This window comes from Ursus arctos, unplaced genomic scaffold (assembly GCF_023065955.2).
Source record: "Ursus arctos isolate Adak ecotype North America unplaced genomic scaffold, UrsArc2.0 scaffold_26, whole genome shotgun sequence".
NCBI classification, from domain to species: Eukaryota; Metazoa; Chordata; class Mammalia; order Carnivora; family Ursidae; genus Ursus; species Ursus arctos.
Window position 1 is genome coordinate 41,466,468 of NW_026622941.1, and position 18,377 is coordinate 41,484,844.

The 18,377-nt window shown below is 52.9% G+C and overlaps 1 protein-coding gene across 3 annotated transcripts in view; it reads right to left on the reverse strand.

Annotated features, from left to right (window-relative positions):
• Positions 1–17,731, reverse strand: part of GALNT6 (polypeptide N-acetylgalactosaminyltransferase 6) — a 34,283-nt gene extending 16,552 nt beyond the window's left edge. The window contains exons 1-4 of one of the 3 annotated variants that reach the window (XM_057319040.1): positions 17,648–17,731; positions 10,926–11,048; positions 6,210–6,802; positions 4,313–4,485 (exon numbers count right to left, since the gene is read on the reverse strand). In XM_057319040.1, coding sequence (XP_057175023.1) covers positions 4,313–4,485; positions 6,210–6,700 — 664 coding nt within the window. In that variant the 5' untranslated portion in view covers positions 6,701–6,802; positions 10,926–11,048; positions 17,648–17,731. Of the gene's footprint in view, positions 1–4,312; positions 4,486–6,209; positions 6,803–10,925; positions 11,049–14,826; positions 14,947–15,746; positions 15,915–17,647 lie in introns of those variants that run through there. The other 2 variants (XM_057319041.1, XM_026501844.4) reach the window with 2 other exon arrangements.
• Between the last annotated feature and the right edge of the window lie 646 nt (positions 17,732–18,377).

Below are 18,377 nucleotides of genomic sequence, written 5' to 3' on the forward strand. Positions count from 1 at the left end.
CCGAAGGGTGCACTTAAAAATGGTTAAGATGGTAAATTTTGTGTTATGTACATGTTACCACACACACATACACACACAGGAACAATCCAAACACTGACCGTTGCTTACAAAGGTCTTGTGATTCAGTTTTGCTCATCTCTTAAACTCACTTTGTACCAGTATTCTTTTTGTCTCTTTGCTCACTGCAGCCTCGCGGCCTTATTTCTGCCCCATTAATACACCGAGCTTCAGGGCCTTTCCACTGCTGTTCCCTTTACAGGGGACCAGCCAGAGTCGCCTTTCCTGGCTACTGTGACTAAAAGAGCTCCCTGATTATTCACTAGCCCATCACCCTGCATTCTTTTTCTTTTTCCTCTAATTTAATTGCTTCAGAGCACTTATTATCTGAAGTTATTTATTTTCTGTCTTTCCCATTAAAAAAGTAGGCTCTAAGACGACAGAGACCCTGCCCTGCGTGTTCACTGCTGTCGCCCCATGGCCCAGCACAGGGTGTGGTCCCCGGTAGGTAACTAAAAAAAAACCTTATTAAGCAAATCAGTGAAAGCCTGCCTTTGTTTTCTCTTCTCTTGTGGGCTGTCCCACTCTTCCTTGGCTTCTGAAAAAGCTAGAAAAGAACAAGAGAAAAGCCTTTCTTGTAGGCAGGACTTCCTCACTCATTTTTCCTGTTTTGTTTGTTTTTATTCTATTTTCATGCCCATCTGTGTTCTATTCAGCCTTGAATCTAACTGCAACTGGGAAATTTTTCTTGATTAATCCCTTTGGAAGGATAAGAGGAGAAATAAAGAAGTATGACACCCTTTGGGCGTGCTCAACAATGCACTGGTCCAGATAGAAGATACGGACACAGGGCCCTACGTTCAAACCTAAATCACGATTCATTGTTGGCCACTTTCCATTTCCAGGTGTAAGGAGGAGGCCGGCAGATGAAATAACACGTGGAAACAGAATTTCTCTATGGGCAGAAACAGAAGGAAACAGCGAAATGGAAACTTCCCCGGAAAATCCAGGACACAGAGTTACCATCAAGAGGCCTTCTTATATCATAAAACACGTGCAGAGGGAGGAGCTAGAGGTGATCCGGCAACTTGACCTGTTGAAATACACACTGGAAGTTGTAATGCGACTGAAATCAGGGGCTTTGAACAATTCCCAACTTGCATTACTCAGGAGTTCAGGAGGCCCCGAGCGGACCTACCACTCCAATTCTGAGCAGCATGGGGAGATGGAAGTGGGGGAAATCTTGAATTAATCCAAAGTGCTCCCCAAATGTCTCCTCTCCTGGGTTTCAGTGTGTTTCCCTCCTCCGGGGCTGCCCTTCCCTCCTTCCCTTCCTAAAGCAACGCCTGCTGCCATCGCCACCTGCTCACTCCTCTCTCCCTAAGGTACTCGCTCCCTTTCTTCCCATCCATCTAGCAAATTCCCACAGGAGGGAGGCCTAGGTTCCCTCCCCCTCAGGCTCCCCGACAGGCAGGGCAGGGCTTTCAACACAGTGATGCCCTGTTGGGGGCACGGTTGCCTGGGCTTCGGACTCCAAAGTGGGAAAGAGAAAGTTCCCCAGCCTGGCCCCAGGCCTCTTCCCGCCAGGCCAGTATCCAATGGCAGTACACTCATGGCCACACCGCTGCCGCCCGGCGCCAGAGAGGAGGGCACGAGAGCACGGACATTGTGTTTCCGCAGAGACACAGCCCGTGTGTGTGTGTGTGTGTGTGTGTGTGTGTGTGTGTGTGTGTGCGCGCGCGTAACGAGAGCCAGTTAATCTGATCAAATGGTCAGACACGTGGGAAATGTTATCCCGCTGTGGGCTGTGGTGATCTCTGACCATGGATCTGAGTTTTTTTCCTTTTCCCCACGGAACTGAGCGCTGCTGAAAGCACCTCTAGGTCCAAAAGCCCTCAAGGTTTATCTTAGGGTCTGCGAATTCCCTGGAATTACATGCCAAAAATGTGGGTGCGTGCCCACTGATGTAGCAATTGTACGCTCTTCTAGGGAGGGGGGCGGAGCTTTTAACAGATTGTCAAAGAGGCCAGGATGCAGCCGCAGAAGAAGGACTGCTTTTGGTTTTCAGGCAGGTGATTCTGGGTCACTGGAACCGGCTCTGAGACAGAATGGGAGCACGTGTCTGGGGGCCAGCTAGGGGCAGACCCTCTGGAGGAGCCACGGGGGCTCCCGCCAAGTCCACTCCACTAGGCACAGGCTGCTGTGCCCTTCAGATGCTGCCCACGCCAGCCTGGCATTATGTCACTTGTCCTGCCTGGTCAGAAGAGTTGTCCCTTACGGATGCACAAAATTCCGGGTGGCAAGCTGAGACAGTTTAGAACTTCCACCACCTGTGATTCAAGGTAAGCTGCTTCTGCAGGCTGGGCAGCCAAGATCTGGGTGGGGGGCGGGGGGTGGTGGTGGGGAGAAGGGTCTCCAGAGAACCGTGTTTGAGAGGAAGGGCAGCTGATACACTTGCTCTCGTTCCAGCCATCCCATTGCTCCCGAGATTCCCTGCAGGACCCTCCCACGCCACTCCTCTGTCTGCCAAACTCTGTGTTCCTCCCTTCTAGAAAACTAATCTCTAGCCCCTTGTCCACCAGACCCTCTCACTGCATCCCAGATACTGGCTTGCCCTTGCTTTCTAAGTGTTGCTGCTGGGTGTCTGTTCTCCCTGGGGAAGTGTGAACACCCTGCAGGCATGGTGCTCACACTCGGCTCCTCCTTCTAGCACCTTCCCTGGCCCTACTCCATTTTTTGGCATCAGCCTTCCTCTAGGACAGGAGGGAGACTGGGGAAGGTATGGAGGCAGCAGCAAAACTGGAGTGGCCCCAGGACATACACTGGGAAGTGTGGGATTAGTTCCTGCCCCTGAAAAGGGGGCACAGGTGCCCGAGGCCAAGTCAGAAGAGCCACAGATGTCATGTGCCACAGGGGAGAGGAGGAGGTGCCAAGCCTAATGGGAATGGCATCGGTCCCACAGCCCCTGTCCTCGTTCTGGCCCGTCATCCCACTCTCAGGTGACTCTAAGAACTTCTTCTCCAGAGTTGGGGTCCTCTGCCTCCCTTCCTGACACTTACCCTTCCCCAAAGCTGCCACCCTTCTAAGATAATGTCATTCTCCAGCTTAAACACCTTCAATGACTCCTCATTTTTGTCCTAAATACATTTAGCATGGCATGAATTTCAATTCAACACCTTTTGTGTTATTTCCTACAACAAACCTAAGCTTCCGCCACACCAAACCTCTCGATTGTCCACACTACGTCTCTAGGACTCAATTTTTGCTATTCTCTCCTCTAGGAATGCCCTTCAGCGCCTCGTCTCTCCCCAGACACCCGGGCTTCAAGGCCCAGCTTCCGTCTGGCCTGCACCGTGGGCCACTCTCGGCGTCCCATGCAGAAATAACTCTGGCCACGTACCCTCACGGCGCACTGCTCCCGTACAAAGAATAAACTGAATCTCAGGCTTACGGAGCTCTTACTTGATGCTGAGTTCTCCGTGGGGCGTGAATTATCTCCTTTATCCCCCATCTCGGATCCCTCGCCCAGCATGTGAGGGAGTCAACCGTCTTCATTTTTAGGAGAGAAAACTGAGGTTCAGAGGGGGTAAGTATCTTGCCCAAGGTCACAGAGCTTGGAAGAGTCAGGGCTAGGATTTGAATTCCTGGGTGTCAGACCCTCGAGTCCATGTTCTTTCACGTTTGTTAGGGCTGTCTTATGGGCCACACCACGTGACTGGTGTCGTAAGCGGCCCTCTGACCTATGTGGGTTGTTGGCCTTTTCAGGGCAGCTCTGTCTCCTTTGTCATTTGTCATGGTGTCCCCTCTGCCTGGGTCAAGGCCAGGCAGACTATTCAGTAGGTGTTTGTGGAATTTCTTTAAAGGGTGGAAGTTTGGGTAGCAACCTCACTTACCTCTCACCGACTACAGCAAAGAGAGCGTCTGAGCTAGATTCTTCCGGGAGTAGAAGAGTGCTCTGGCAGGTAGAAGACAGAGAGGAAGGCCCACCCCCACCGCTGCCCTGCCTTCTCCCAGCACGTCTGACCTGGAGTTGGGCTGGACAGCTCTAAGAGTCTTAGAAACCAGAACTGCAAGGCCTTGGGAACTCACTGGCTGAAGTGGGAATAGAATTCAGGCTCCGGGAATGGGGTCTACCTGCCCCCTGTCCCCACCTTCCTCTCCCTTACCTGCCTTCTCCCTGCTCCTGGCCTTTAAGATGAACCGTGGTGTCAGGCAACAGGTGGTGGGGGTGCCTGCGCCCCTGAGAGGACCCGCCCTCCTCCCCAGAGTACAGGGGACACAGCGGCCCCCTCCTCAGGGCCCCCTCCGGCCTCACCGTCAGTGCTGGCGTCATCCACCAGTATGATCTCCCTCAGCAGGATGGCAGGGGAGGTGTGCAGGACGCTGTACACGGTTCGCAGCAGCGTGGACCAGGCCTCGTTGTGAAACACGATGATGACGCTGGTGGTGGGCAGCGGAGGGCAGCGGCGGAACTTCTGGTCGACACATCTAGAAGGATGGAGGCGTAGATACAGCTCTCCAGGTCCCCGGGAGTTCCAGGGGTGGGAGGGCCCTGTCCACAGGCTGCCATCACCATCCTCTGCTCCCTGTTCCCGGCTTACTCTGATTTTCCACCGACTCTGAGCTTCTGCACAGGTCCTAGTGAACCCACTCCAAACCCCATGTGCCCCACAGCTGGCTCGGTGCCCCAGCTCCGATGCGGAGGGCTCCCCTGCCCTCCCCGCGATTTCTCTCGTCTGCTCTAGGAGTTCCCAGGGCTGGCTCTCTCTTCCTCAGTAATGTGCGTACTGCAAGAAGTGTAATCCAATCCAGAGGTCCCCGAGGGGAAGTAATAAAGGGCAAATCTGACATCTGAGAAAAGTGGCTACAATTTCCGTACTCAAGGAGAGAAAAAGACTCTTTTCTTTACAATTTACAGTGCTGCTTTAACTCATTTCCTCATTAATCCCCTGTAATCTGATACTACCATCACGCACGATTTCCTGTGACCTTTCCTCTGTCTTCACTGACTCCACTCCAGCTACGCTGGGCATGTGGCCACGCCGCCACACTCCTGACACTCTGCCTCGCCTGGGGGTGGGACAGTGTGAATCCTAGACCTCAGCGAATCATGTGGTCTGACAGCCTTTCTATTTTTTTCTCTCTCTCTTTTCTAAGATTTTATTTTACTTATTAGAGAGTGAGAGAAGGAGCAGGGGGAGGGACAGAGGGAGCAGCAGACTCCCCACTGAGCAGGAAGCGGGCGTGGGGCTCCATCCCAGGACCCGGGGATCATGACTTGAGCCGAAGGCAGGCGTTTAACCGACTGAGCCCCCCAGGCACCCCTGACAGCCTTTCTCATCCGCCTCTGCCATCAGAAAGATTGCTTACGAATCCTGCAGAACAGACTCCCCAGCTTCCTCCACTGGCTGCCCTCCTGCCCTGCCCGCCTCCCTGCTGAGGAGCTCCTGATAACTCCCAGCGGCCCCACCTTCTAGGGCTTTCATACTTGGGCCAAGTCGGAGGCACCCTAGGTTCACAGCCCTAAGGAATCCTGAACTCAAGGGAGGGGCCTGCCCTGTAAGAAAAGGCCAGAAAGGGTCTAACTCTTGAGCTGGGAGAGACAACATCTTTGACTTGAGGACCGGGTGAGCTCAGCCACGGCAGCCTCGGGGCAAGGTGGCCACAGCTCAGAGATCCAAGTGCTGGTTCACTGCCCAGAACCGTAAGTATACACGGCTTCACTTAGAGGCTGGAATGAATTCCTGGTCCTGTGGCCCTTCACAGAGGGAAACCAGGAGGCGGGGGGATAGTCCTGACGATCCGGGCTGTGTCTGGAAACGTCCCTTTCTCAACGGCAGAGTCCCACAGGCTCTCGGGCAGGCCTCTGTGGAGTCTGAGGTCTGGAACCATCCCTTCCAGTTACCCTTATGCCAGGTCCTGGTCCCAGGCCCTGCGCTCCTCCTCCTGGATCCTGTCACCTTCGTAACTGTAATTTCATAATTGGTCATTTAACTGTCATGGTCTCCCTGGGCCTCTGGCCTGACCACGATACCAACCGTGAAGATAAGGGCACTGTTCAGGAAAGGAAGGGAGGGCTTAGAGGAAATCCTTGCCCATATCATACAATCACCAACAGTTCTTTACCTGGCCTTTGGCCCATGGCCATGACCACACCAGTCACACCTCGGGCAGAGCCCTGGCCCCACCCCAGGACTCTGGGTGCTACTTACTCAGGGGGTCGGGTGTCCGGCCCCAGAGCCCTCTGCAGGGAGATCCGGTCACTGGCAAAGGCATTGAAACAGTGCTTCTTATAGCCTTCTTCCTTTTCCTGGGTCTCCACGGGGGTCCACTTTTCCTTCTGAAACGCTTTCCCATCGGCCCCGGGGCTGTTGGGATCCTGGGGTGGCCGTTCCCAGAAGGGCTTCAGTTCCGCTGGGGTGTAGAACCCAGGCAGGCAGGACTGGTTTGCGGAGACTGGTGTCTCCTGGGGCTCTGGAGCCCTGATCTGGAGCTTAGGCATCGAATCTCTAAGGTTGTGCACGGCCCCCAGCATGAGGTCCAGGACGTGATCCTTTTGGCTCACCAACGACTTCAGCCATGGTTTCTCGGTGGCCTGTTCCGTGCTGCTTACATCCCTGTGCAGGATGAAGAGGAAGAGCACGAAGGCGCTGCCCACCATGGCCAGGCGCAGGGCCATGTGGCGTCTGCGGAGAAGCCGCATCCTGGGGAACCGACGGGCACCCTGGCTGGGTCAGCTCCGGGTGCTGGGCCCGACCCCGGCAAGAGCTCCAGAGGTTGTGGCGGCCACACCTCAGGCCTCAGCCTGAGAAGAGAAGGGATGAGAGAGAGAAATGAGCCAAGGCAGAGATATGGAGGGAGTCTGGGGGCTTGGGGGTTTGCGTCCAGGCTCTGCTGCCGAATGGTGACCACACCTCGGCTCAGCCACTTAACTCTTCCGTGCCTAAATCTCCTCTATCCACAAGATGAGGAACCAGACTCAGTGCTTCTCTCCTGCTTGAAGACTGTGACACTCAGGGATCGGATGTTATGAACGTTGAAATTCTGCATGAAGAGGTTTAACCAACATAACCGCTTTGGGAAACAATGTGGCGTTACCAAGCAACATTTATCATGTGCCCACCCGGGGTGCCTGGGTTAAGGCTAAGCCTCTGACTCTTGGTTTTGGCTCAGGTCACGATCTCAGGGTTGTGGGACTGAGCCCCAGGTCGGGCTCCGTGCTCAGCGGGCAGTCTCCTTGGGATTTTCTCTCCCTGTCCCTCTGCTCCTCTTCCCACTCTCTCTCTCTTTCCAATGATAAATAAATACATCTTTTAGAAAAATAATGAAGAAGAAAAAAATACGCTACACACACCCTATGACCCTCCAATTCTACTCCCAGTTTTACATGCCAGAGAAACTTCTGCGTCTATGAGCCAGGAGGCACGTACGGGAAAGTTCCTAGCAGCACTGAGTAAAATGGCCAAAATTAGAAACAATCCCATGTCCACCCACAGAAAGAACAAGTGTGAAATACCGGCAGCACAGAGAACTCTACGGCAGTGACAAAACACGAGCTACTTCTAGAAGCAGCTGCACGGGGCAACCGCTGAGGCCAGACAGCAGGCTGCAGCAAGATACGTACAGGACGAACCCACTTACACAAAATTCAAAACCTTGGAAAACGAAATATATTGTGTACGAACACAAAAATGAATGAGCGGTCAAGCTATAAAAAAAAATGAAGGGGAAAAAAAACCCTGAAGGAATAGGAAAACCACAATTTCTGGAGAGGGAGGAAAATGTGTGGGAATAGAAGCCCACAGTGGACTTGGAAGTAGTTTTTCTCAAGTGGCTGCTGGTGGAACTGTTATTCTCTACTCCCTTACATGTATTTTATAAATATTCTTCTGTATCTACTCATATTTAATTAAAGAAAAAAACAAACCCTGAGGTTCTGTGACAACATCTTGCAGGCAGAAATGGGATTACGTGTTCACCAGCTTCCAGCCTTAGGCTCTCTAGTAGCATGGCTCGAAGGATGAGTGCAAAACTTTCTGCGGAGAACTCTAGAAGCATAAGACTTTTTTTTTTTTTTGGTTAAAGCTTTTATTTATTTATTTGTGAGAGAGAGCATGCGTGTGCTTATGCGTGTGAGTCAAGGGGGGGCGGAAGAGGGAGAGGGAGAAGCAGACGCCCCGCTGAGCAGGGAGCTGGATGCAGGACTGGATCCCAGGGAACCTGGGTTCATGACCTGAGCTGAAGGCAGACACTTACCCGACTGAGCCATCCAAGGCGCCCCTGAAAACATAAGGCTTATTGGTTAAATGCGAGATGTTGGTGGCAAGAGACCTGGGTACAAATCCCAGTTTTGCCCCTTCTAGTAACAATAGCGCCCACTTCCTAGGGTTGTTATAAGGGTTTAAGCTCAACGAAACAATTCACAGAAAAGTTTAGCAGTCTCTGTACATAGTAAGTTCTCAAAAAATGTTAGTGTCCATTATTAGCATCGGTGTGTCCCTGGGACCAAGTAGTTCACCTCCCTAGGGCTCCATTTCCTCACTTAGAAAATGGGGGTAACTACTACCTAACACACAGGTTTGCAGTGAGGATGAAATCAGAGATAATGTCCGTAACGTACTCAGCAGAGTGCCGGGCACATACTAAGCCCTCAATAAATGCTATCAATTATTTCTATTATTATAATGAATTAATCCCTGCTCAGCTTCCCAGCAATTATCCTTGAGTACCTGGTCCTCGGCCAAAGCCACATTCATTACCTGTGGCATGTCTTCTTTAAACGTAATGCCAGTTGAGCTACTTAATGCTGTTACTGAAACATGCAAGCTCCTTCCTGCCCATGGAGAGAAGCCTGGTGTCTGGAGTCACCTGGATCTGGGGAACATGTGTCCATCGTGATCTCAAGAGGGCGCAGGGCTAGACAGGTGGTTTTCTTTTATAACAGCGGATTCAAGAGCATCGTCAAAACCCAAATAAAATGAAATCTCTTCGAGAAACTATTTTGTATCAGGAGTTGTCTAGGAGATAGGAGAGGAAATATGTTCATTTTGCCACATTGATTGAATACCTGCTACATGCCAGGGGCTCTGCCAGACACGGGTGTGTTAAGTGGGAGCTTATGTACCGAATTAAGAATATTCAGGCTACGACCTGCTGAACAAGGAGGCACAAGCTGCCCCCAACGGCATCGGCAGGTGGCTCCCCCAGCATCTGAGGTCCCACTTTGGGGAAGTGAAACACGTGGGGTCATTCTGACTGAAGGCGCAGTTTCAACACAACCAGCAAAGGAAGCAGAGGCACAAGATTTATTATTACTTACGGATCCCAGAAGCGAGGGGGCGTAATGAGCCGGGGGAAGGGAAGTCCTCGGCCAGGGGCCGCCGCAAGCAGGAGACGGAGATAGAGATAGACAGAGATAGACCTATACTCAAAGGCGATTGGGACGGAGGTCACTAACTTTTCTCAGGCCTAACTCTTAAGTTATTTTAAAAGGTGTCTTCCTAAAAGCAAAGCAGGAACTTTTGGCAGGTGTTCTAAACTCAAGTCCTTATCTAAACGTCCAGACTCTGGATGTGAGTAGGGTAATCATACTCGCTAAAATGCCGAGGCAGCAACTCAGAAAAACAAAGCAGTCTTTCTGAAAAGTTGTTTTCCTCATCACAATGGGGGAGACAGAGATGAGCAAGTTCAGCCTTCAAGGAGCATACGTAGTCAATTGGAAAAGTCAGATTTTTTTATTGAATTGAAGTATAGTTGACTGGAAAGTCAGATTTTAAATGGAGATCGCCCAGTGAGACAGGCACCCTCGGGGCCCAGGAAGAGATGACGCAGGAAACTAAGTAAGTGGGGAAGGGTGGTGTCTGTGAAGAAGTCCCACAGTGGGAGGAGCTTGCCCTGAGCACTAACCCACACGTAGGAGCTGGCCAGGCAAGGTGAGCACATTACAGGCACAGGGAACAGCACAGACTAAGGCCTAGAGGTAGGAAATAGCACGGCCAAGCAGAGAACTGTCAGTAGTTCGGTACGGTGGGAGCAAGAAGACAGACAGGAATAGCTGAGGACGGGCCTGGACAGGTGGCTGCCACTGGGTCATCATGCCAAGGAGTTTGCCCTTGACCTGAGGTATGGGAGAACGAAAGCCTCGCCAGAGCCCAGCATTCCAGGAAAACAGTAATGACAGCTGGTGGAAGGTGTCTAGGAGATGGGTCTGATTGGCAGCTGGATGGCCAATGCGGGGGGTTTGGGGAGGGAGGGGGTCTGACCCAAGATAGCAGCGATGCGGATGAGGAGGGAGGACGTGGTGCAAGGAAAACTGCCTTGGGTGATGGGATGGGAGAACTCACCCTAGCTGAGACACAAAGGGACACGGAGCGATAGGGAGAATTCCTTTCCCCAAGGGATTTTAAAATCCAGGTGGAGAATGAGCACTGCTAGCCCGGGGTCCAGGTGGCACCCGTCCAGGGAGGAAACGGGAGCAGGGAAAAGAGCTTGCACGGAATACCTTTTTGCACTTTGAACCCTGACCACATTACCTATTCAAGAATTAATAAAATTAAAACTTAATAACAGCACAGACAGAAAGTGCTAAGTTGAGAGAGGTAGATCTCTCTTTGGGCTTGAAGAAGGCTTCAAGCGGGGAGTCAGTGTAGAAGCAGATTTTTGCCCCAGTGGTTGAGCGATGCTGGGGCAGCACAAGCAGTTGAGCTACACACCGCCTCAATTTTGGAACTGCCCCAGCTAAGCACGAACAACAGGACCCGAAAAGTGGGGAGTGTTTGCCATGACCGTGTTGAACCATCCTGCAGGCTGCATCTTCCCTGATACTTTCTGTCTACCTTCCCACTCCAGCAAGAAAGAGGGAACACAGTTAGAAACAAAGACCTGATAACAGCTTGGTTACCAGCTGCTTCCAAGTGCTCGAGACTTACCTCCTCCAGGAAGGCCTCCCTGACTGATTCACTCAGAATCACCCAAGTCACTCCAATTCTCTTGTCCTGGCATTGCCTCGTGGTCCTTTGCAGTGGGGTTCACCTTTGCTCCTTTTATGTCCCCTGGATAAAGAGACCTAGGGTTAAATTGAGTTCTTCCCAGGCATCTGCTCTCTCAATCCAGCCTGCCTGTCTAAGCCTTGCTCTCTGGAGTCTGCAGTTCCTCAAGGTACTAACCACATCCTGAAATGAAATGAGACACCTGTGATTAGCCGTGGCGGTAAGGGACTAGGTCTCTGTTTGCTCAGCATGTGGGCAATAGGAAAGAGCCTGATAGAAGGGACACATAATCGGATGGAAGCCAGAGGACTTTGGGAGTAAGGATTCCTGGCCTCTGCGTGGGAGATTTCCAGAAGTGTGGTTAGCAAGGGTGGGGAGGCCGCCCTCCACCAGCCTGGTCAAGGAGTGGTCCCTATTGTATGTGGTACTTGGTCAAGTTCACAGGATCCTCCCTCCAGGGTCTTGTATAGCTCCCTCACCTTTGAGCTCCCACACCTGGCCTCCAGGACCACTGGCAAACATGTCCAGAGCCCTCACCCACTCATTCCCCTCCTGCTACTGCCGAGCACTCATTTCCAACTCTTTTTCCTCCAGCCACCCGTGGGATTGCCGCACATGGAGCCATCTTAGTTTCAGTACTGAGAGGATGCCAGAAAACCTCTTCTTCCAGGAAACTTTCCTAGATTGAACAAATGGGACCTGCCCCTCTGGCCTCACTAGCCAGAACACAAGGTTACTTTTTCTCACTGAGGTTTTACCCAGCCCCAGGGTCCATTAAACCAGTGATTACAACCCACTGTAGGACTGTGGAATAAATTTAAAGTGTTGCAAATCAGCATGAAAATATCCTTTAAAGATCAGAATAGAGGGGCGCCTGGGTGGCTCAGTCGGTTAAGCGTCTGCCTACAGCTCAGGTCATGATCTCAGGGTCCTGGGAAGAGCCTGTCATCAGGCTCCCTGCTCAGTGGGGAGCCTGCTTCTCCCTCTCCCTCTCCCTCTGCCCCTCCCCCAGCTCTTCCACGTGCACTCTCTCTCTCTTTCTCAAATAAATAAATACATACATAAATAAAATCTTTTAGAAAAAAAGATCAGAATAGAATAGAAAAAAGAAATACCAAAGTGTATCACATGCAATATGGGTAAGTATTGTTTTGTTAAAATTTCATATCAGTTATTACATATACACGTAGAGCGTACCAAGTCTTAGCAGTTTTAAGCTTTAATAACTTCAGAAGTGTGAACACTACAGACTTAAGAACATCATTTGAAACTTTTACCAGAATTTTTTCTTGATTTTTATTAATTTTGAGTAACAAATTTTTATTTAATGCTTGTCTCCGCCCATTGGAGATGATAAACCACACATGCTGATACAAAATTAAAAGGCAAATTTTGTTGTTTAAAATTCATAAAACTCAATAGAGGTGAAAGATGCTTTTTTGTCGGTGTGTAGAATTCATACCTCCAGTGGGAGTAAAGTGTAAAAGTGCCCTGAGACTTTTGGGACAGCCCTCATATGTGAGTGGGCGCTAGGTCTTGCTGTAAAATGTCTGTCATATTTCGGCCCAGTCCCAGAAGTCTGAAAGCCAGCGATGCAGTGCAGTCTCTCCTTTTTATATCCTAGCCTCCTCCAAGAAGCCCCTTCGGATCTCCCAGCAGAATTCCTCTCTCCCCCCTCTCCCCCCTTCTGTCTGCGTGCTTCCACGCTGCCCTCCTCACTGCCCACCTCGGGTCAGAGGAGTCTGTTCTCTCTCACCCCTTCGTGGACGCCTGGCCAGAGAGGCAAGGTGTTTTCGCCTTTTCTGTCACTTGCAAAGTCTAGCACAAGTTTTTCAGGGAGTAGATACTCCATAAACCCTTGTTCAATGAGATGAAGCCCGAGGGGTTAAAATGACCTGTTCCAAGCTACAAGGGTAAGCGCTGAACTCGCTAGACATTCTGAATGCACTTAAAGCAGCGAGCACTTGAGGTCCGTGATATTCTGTTGTTCCAGCTCAGCGGGCCACTTTAACTGGGTCTGTCTGCGAGTCCAGCGCCTTCCTCTTCCAGGAGAGGCCAGAGGGGTTAGGTGGCTTCTCTAGCATCACACAGCTGTGGCTCCTAAGAGCAGATGCTAGTCTCCCACCTCCCAGGCCACTGCTCTGCTCCTGTCCTCTTACCTCCCTCTTGGAGGTCACCTGGGGCGGCAGTGGGGGGTGTCTGGGGACTGGGTGAGGCTCCTGGGAGCCTGGCTATTTTTCTGAGTCTCCCTGCCACCCACCGCTCCACTCTCACGGGGGCCCCGCCCCTACCTGGCACCTGCCTTCCCCCAGATCCTACCTACGACTACAAATGCTTTAACAATAACAAAATTGAAAGTCCCAGGCAAAGTGTCAGCTTTTGTGACAACCAGAGTCAGCCACCCCAGAACACGCCCTTGCTGGCCAGGTGGCCTTTTTGTAACAAAGTTTCTGTTTATCAGCTAAGCTGCTCACCTCCGGGAGACGTGGCAGCCAGGAAGTAAGCAGTCGACGGCACCGCGGGGATGTTTGCTCAAGTTACTCAGACTACAGCTCAATTACAGGTTCTTTGAAAAAGCGATGACTGTCACCTTTCTCACCGAGGGCACAGGTGTGTGGAGCTAGACATCATGCTGGGGAGGGGGCGGGTCAATTTCAAGCGACTGGTGGGGGGAGAGCACTGAGAGGCCCTTTGGGGCCAGATGATTCTTGTCACCAGCACTTCTCCATCAAACACAACACTCATTTCACTTCCTCTGTTCTCATGAGTAGCAAATTCTCTCCTGCAAACCCCTCCTCCCACCCTCTGACCCTTTTGATTACAGAATGCCAGGAGGTTTTCACTTTCCCCTTAATTACACCTTTAAAACGGTTCAGCTTTTCCTCAAGAGTCAAGCTGCAGGACTGTGGCGTATTTTCTCAGAAAGATGCACCGAAAGTTATTTCTGTAGCTAATCTCTCAAGTCCCCCCTCCCCCCGGGGGTATCTAGGTTCATTTTATGTTTGCATAACATTTTAAGCCAAAGTTACCCAAACATGGATATTCCATTGAAAAACGCAACCCACATTTTGCTCACAACATATACCAAGAACAGTGCTTGGCATGTAGTCGGTGCTCAATAAATGTTTGTTAATTTATTCCAAGTCTGCAAAAGCCACTGAAAATCAAAATAATACATGATCAAACAAAGTTCAATAGCTCACAGGTTTTTCACTAGAGGACCTCGAAGGGAGGAGGCTCGAGACTGCTGGCTCCTCCCTGCCGGAGTGGGGGGGGGAGGGGAGACCCCCAAATGGTATTTCTGAAGGCTTGGGCAGGGCCCCAGATTTGAGGAGGTGGTGGTGAAGGGGAGAGGGCAGAACTGTGGTTTTTCCTCCTCTCCTCACCCCACAGGTTGCTCCCGGGTGTAGGGCTGCTACCCAGGACCACCCACACTCAGCTTGCCACACCCTGAGTGCGGGGTCTACGCCCCGCCCCCTAAGTCGGCTGTCCTTCCCGACGTCCCGTCGCTGCCAGTAGCACGGAAATCCTTGCCAACAGCCCCTGCCCCTGCCCCGCTCCCAGGCACCTACAATAGTTTTCAGTGCCTTCTCAATGTGAGGTTCACTCCACGCCCACTCCCAGGTCCCGCTGATTCATTCCCTGCCTCCTGGATCCCCCTCTTCCCCTCCCTCTCAAGACAGCATCCTTATCTCGCCACATCTGGAGGATCAGCAGGAGCTGCCCCCCCCTTCCACAGTCCGAACAGCTGTATTCTTATTCCCTTAGCGCCATTTGATCGTAGCAAGAACCGGGGCCTGGACAGTCGGCTTCCTGTTGTGACTCACCCTCCCTGGATTACCTTTTCCTCCTCACAGCCTTTCCCTTATATTCTTGCTAAACGAGCTGTGTTCTTTTCTCTTTCAAAGTCTTCCTCAGGCTCCCCTCCTCCAAGAAGCCTTCTTAGACTAAGGGGCTTCGTCCTGCCCTCAGGATCCCTGTGTATTGTTTCTAAGTTTCACCACCCACACTTCCCCCTTGTGGGACTTCCCCACTAGATTTTGTGAGAGACGGAGAACCTACAGGCCTGCACTCAGGTTACCTAGATTGTTTGCTTTCTCCTTCTCAGTCCTTAAATTTCCTCGTCCTCGATCTTCCGCCTCCAGAATGCTTTTCCCCGACCAGCCCAGCTAGCCTTCTCAGCCCCACGGCATCCCACAGCCCTGGGGGATTTGGGCATGCTCTCCGACTGCCTTGGTCTGTCTGTCCTTTGTTCTCTGTTTTAGGTAGAGCTGAGGGTGCGGATTGGGTTTCTCCCTTCCTTCAAGCCTACCTAGAGCTTAGGACCAGGTTGCACAGGGTACAGGAGAATAACCTGCCCCCATGGGGCTCTCAGGTGCCACAAAAGAGTCTTCTAACAGTCCTTTTTCCCCCAGACTGAACCCAACCTTGTTCACTGAGCGAGCCTTTTACACAGCACAATTACAGCATTGAGCTCAACACAGAGACAGGCACTGCCCTGCACTTGACCTCTTGCTTATTCAAACCCTCACTCTCATTCTCATTGAATGAGAATGGACATTTTGGGCTTTCCCAGAGTGGGACAGAGGGCTGTATGAAGAACCAAGTTCACCCAAGTCTTTGGCATGGCCATTCGCTGGGTCCCTCTGGTGCACAGACACCCTCTCTGATCCTCAGCTTGCCTTCCAGAGCTGGTGAGGTCTGCGTGAGCCCGAGGAGGCGGAGGGCAATACCACCACCGCTTTTGATATCACTACTCACCACAGCAAGTCACGTGACAGTTATCTTTTCCATTTTACACGGAAGGAAGCCGAAGCACAGGGAGGTTAAGTAACTTGATCAAGGTCACAAAGCAAGGAAGCAGCAGAGGCAGAATTTGCACTTGGTCCCAGGTCTCTCCAAAGCCCACTGTCCTAACCAGGACACCACGCTGCCTCTTATTTGGCTGTTGCTTGGAGCTTTGCCAAAGCACTTTCGTAGACACCTCCTCATCTGCTCCCCACCCAGGGAGTGTTTATGTGATTTGGCTAAGGGTAGACAGCTAAATTAGAGACGGAGCTAAGTCAGCTGCCTGGATCCACGATACCCAACTGCCTGGCTGCACTGGGAGGCCCCTGGTCTTAGGGTTAGCCGCCCCTCCTCTTCCTCACTTCTGTTCTAGGCAATGGCTACCTGGACTAAGCCTAGGGTCCTATGGCCTGTCCAGGACAACTGAACTTGGGCTGAGAGGTTTCTGATCTCAGAGGGCATCCAACATGCATCAGCACCTCCCCTTTCCAGGCATGAGTTCTTCCACGCTGCTGTGGGTGGGTATGAGCTGTCCTGCCAACTGTGGGCAGTGATTACCAAGGACTAGGCCATCTCGGGCAGCCTGGGATCCTTCGGAGTTCTACTGGCTCCAGACGCCCTCTTCTCTTTGACAGTCCTGTCCTTTCTGTCCTGATGGCCCTGAAAGCAGTTTTCTCTTGTTACCTCTGTGTGCCTACATGAATGGGGCTGAGGGACAGGAGCTAGGGAAGTATCTGCAGTGATACTGGCTTCTGCACGATAATGTGAACCAAAGTATTTTTCAAACCCCTCACCTTACCTTGTCCGTGAATTTGCCTGTCTCATCCTTTTTACCCTTCCTCTGATGGGTAGGGACGGGGCTCGTATGTTGGAGAGGTGAACAGGGCCTGTGTGGTGCATACACATCTCTGGTAAAATGAGCAGAAGCCCACACATCTCTTTGGTGGTCTAGAGTTGCTAACCTCACCTTACAGTGCCTGTAAACTGCATTTGTGGGTCTGGACGGGCAGCGTTAAAACCCTTCCTGACACTGTTGCAATGGGGCGTTCGCCAATAGAGGGGGTCTGTGTTAAGCTTTGCTGACAAACTGAGCCCCCCTTCCCCCCTACACACAGGAGAGCCCTGTCCTACCCTCTGCAGAAGTCAGGGTCTGAGATGACTAGCTCCCTGGGCAAGTAACAAACGGTTTCTCCTTTCAGTTCGCCTGGGGCTTGTCGGAACAAGTGACGGGGAAATCGGGAAGTTGGTGACAGTCATAGTCATGAACGCCCATGAGACTCCCTTCCCACAATACCACACAGCTCCCACTCCCAAAAGGCCCAAGACACCAGAGAGAGGACATCTGAGACCCCACCTATATTCAGGAGCAACGTGGCACTGGCAGGAGGATAGCTCTCTGAAAGGGTTCCTGCACCCAGAGCACATGGGGTGGCCCAATCTGGGAAGAAGGGGAACAGAAGGGATGCGAGGGCATGGGCGGGTAAAGGGAAAAGGCTGTAGAACCCTGGAGGGACTGCTACGGCCTGTCCCTCTACCACCCACCCCTCCAAGTCCCAGAGGTCTGAACTTTTCATTCATCTTCCAAAGGTGGAGGGGGGTGGGGGGGGGTTCTACCGAGGGAGGAGCTAGAGGCCACCAAGACAGATTAGGACCAGTCTGGCCCAACCCCTTCATTTCACTGGGTGGCGGGGGGGGGGGGGGTGAGGAGGAAGTAGAAGAGGAGGTCAGTGGAGGAGGAAGGTGGGGAGCAAGGACCTGGCAGAAGCGAGCTCGACTGGGAGGGAAGTCCCGAGAAGCGAGAGAGCTCTGCGCTCTAGGCCCGGGGGGTCGGTCGCGGGGGCCTGCGAGGGTCGCCGGCTGCTTCTGCCGCTTACCTGTCGCGCCGAGGCAGAGCCGCGGCCGCTGCGCGGTGCGGCTCGCGGGTTTCCCGACGGGACGTCCTGGAGGGCGGGGCCGGGGCGGGCCCTGCACGGCGGCTGGGACGCGCCCTTCGCGCCCCTCCCGGGCTAGGTGCCGGCTGCCGCCCGGCTCACCCTAGAGCGCCGCTGCGGACCGCGGAACGCCCCGGGGAGCCTAGGGCGGCCGGGAGGCTGGCGGCCGGGCGGAGGGCGCCCCGCGCCCCAGGCATTCCCCGCCCCGCCGCTGCTAGAAGCCCGGCGTCTCCAGCTTCTCCAGCTTCTCCAGCTCTCAGCCCACCCGGGGGTGCAGTCTCGGCGGCCAGGCTCTCAGCGCCGAAAGAGATTGGAGCGCCCTAGTCACCCCAAAGACCAGAGGTTGTAGGCCGAGCCGCGGGCGGCGCGGAGCAGCGTGTGCAGGGAACCGCAGCGTGCGGCGCGCGGGCTCGGAGCGCTCCGAACCGCGAGGCAGCGGCGCTGGAGGGGAGGAACGCGGCCGGCCGCCGAGAAGCCCCGGGGCTCCGTCCCAGGTTTGCTTCTCATTGGCGGGGTGGTCTTGGGCAAGTGACTCCTCCCCTCCATCCGACGAAGAGAGCGGGTAGTAACTGTGTGCCACCGCCAGTGCTAAGGGCTTCGTCCGCCAGGTCTCAAGTAAACCCCGACCCCAGCAACGACTCCGGTTGTTAGCCAGCATACACTCGGGAGGCGG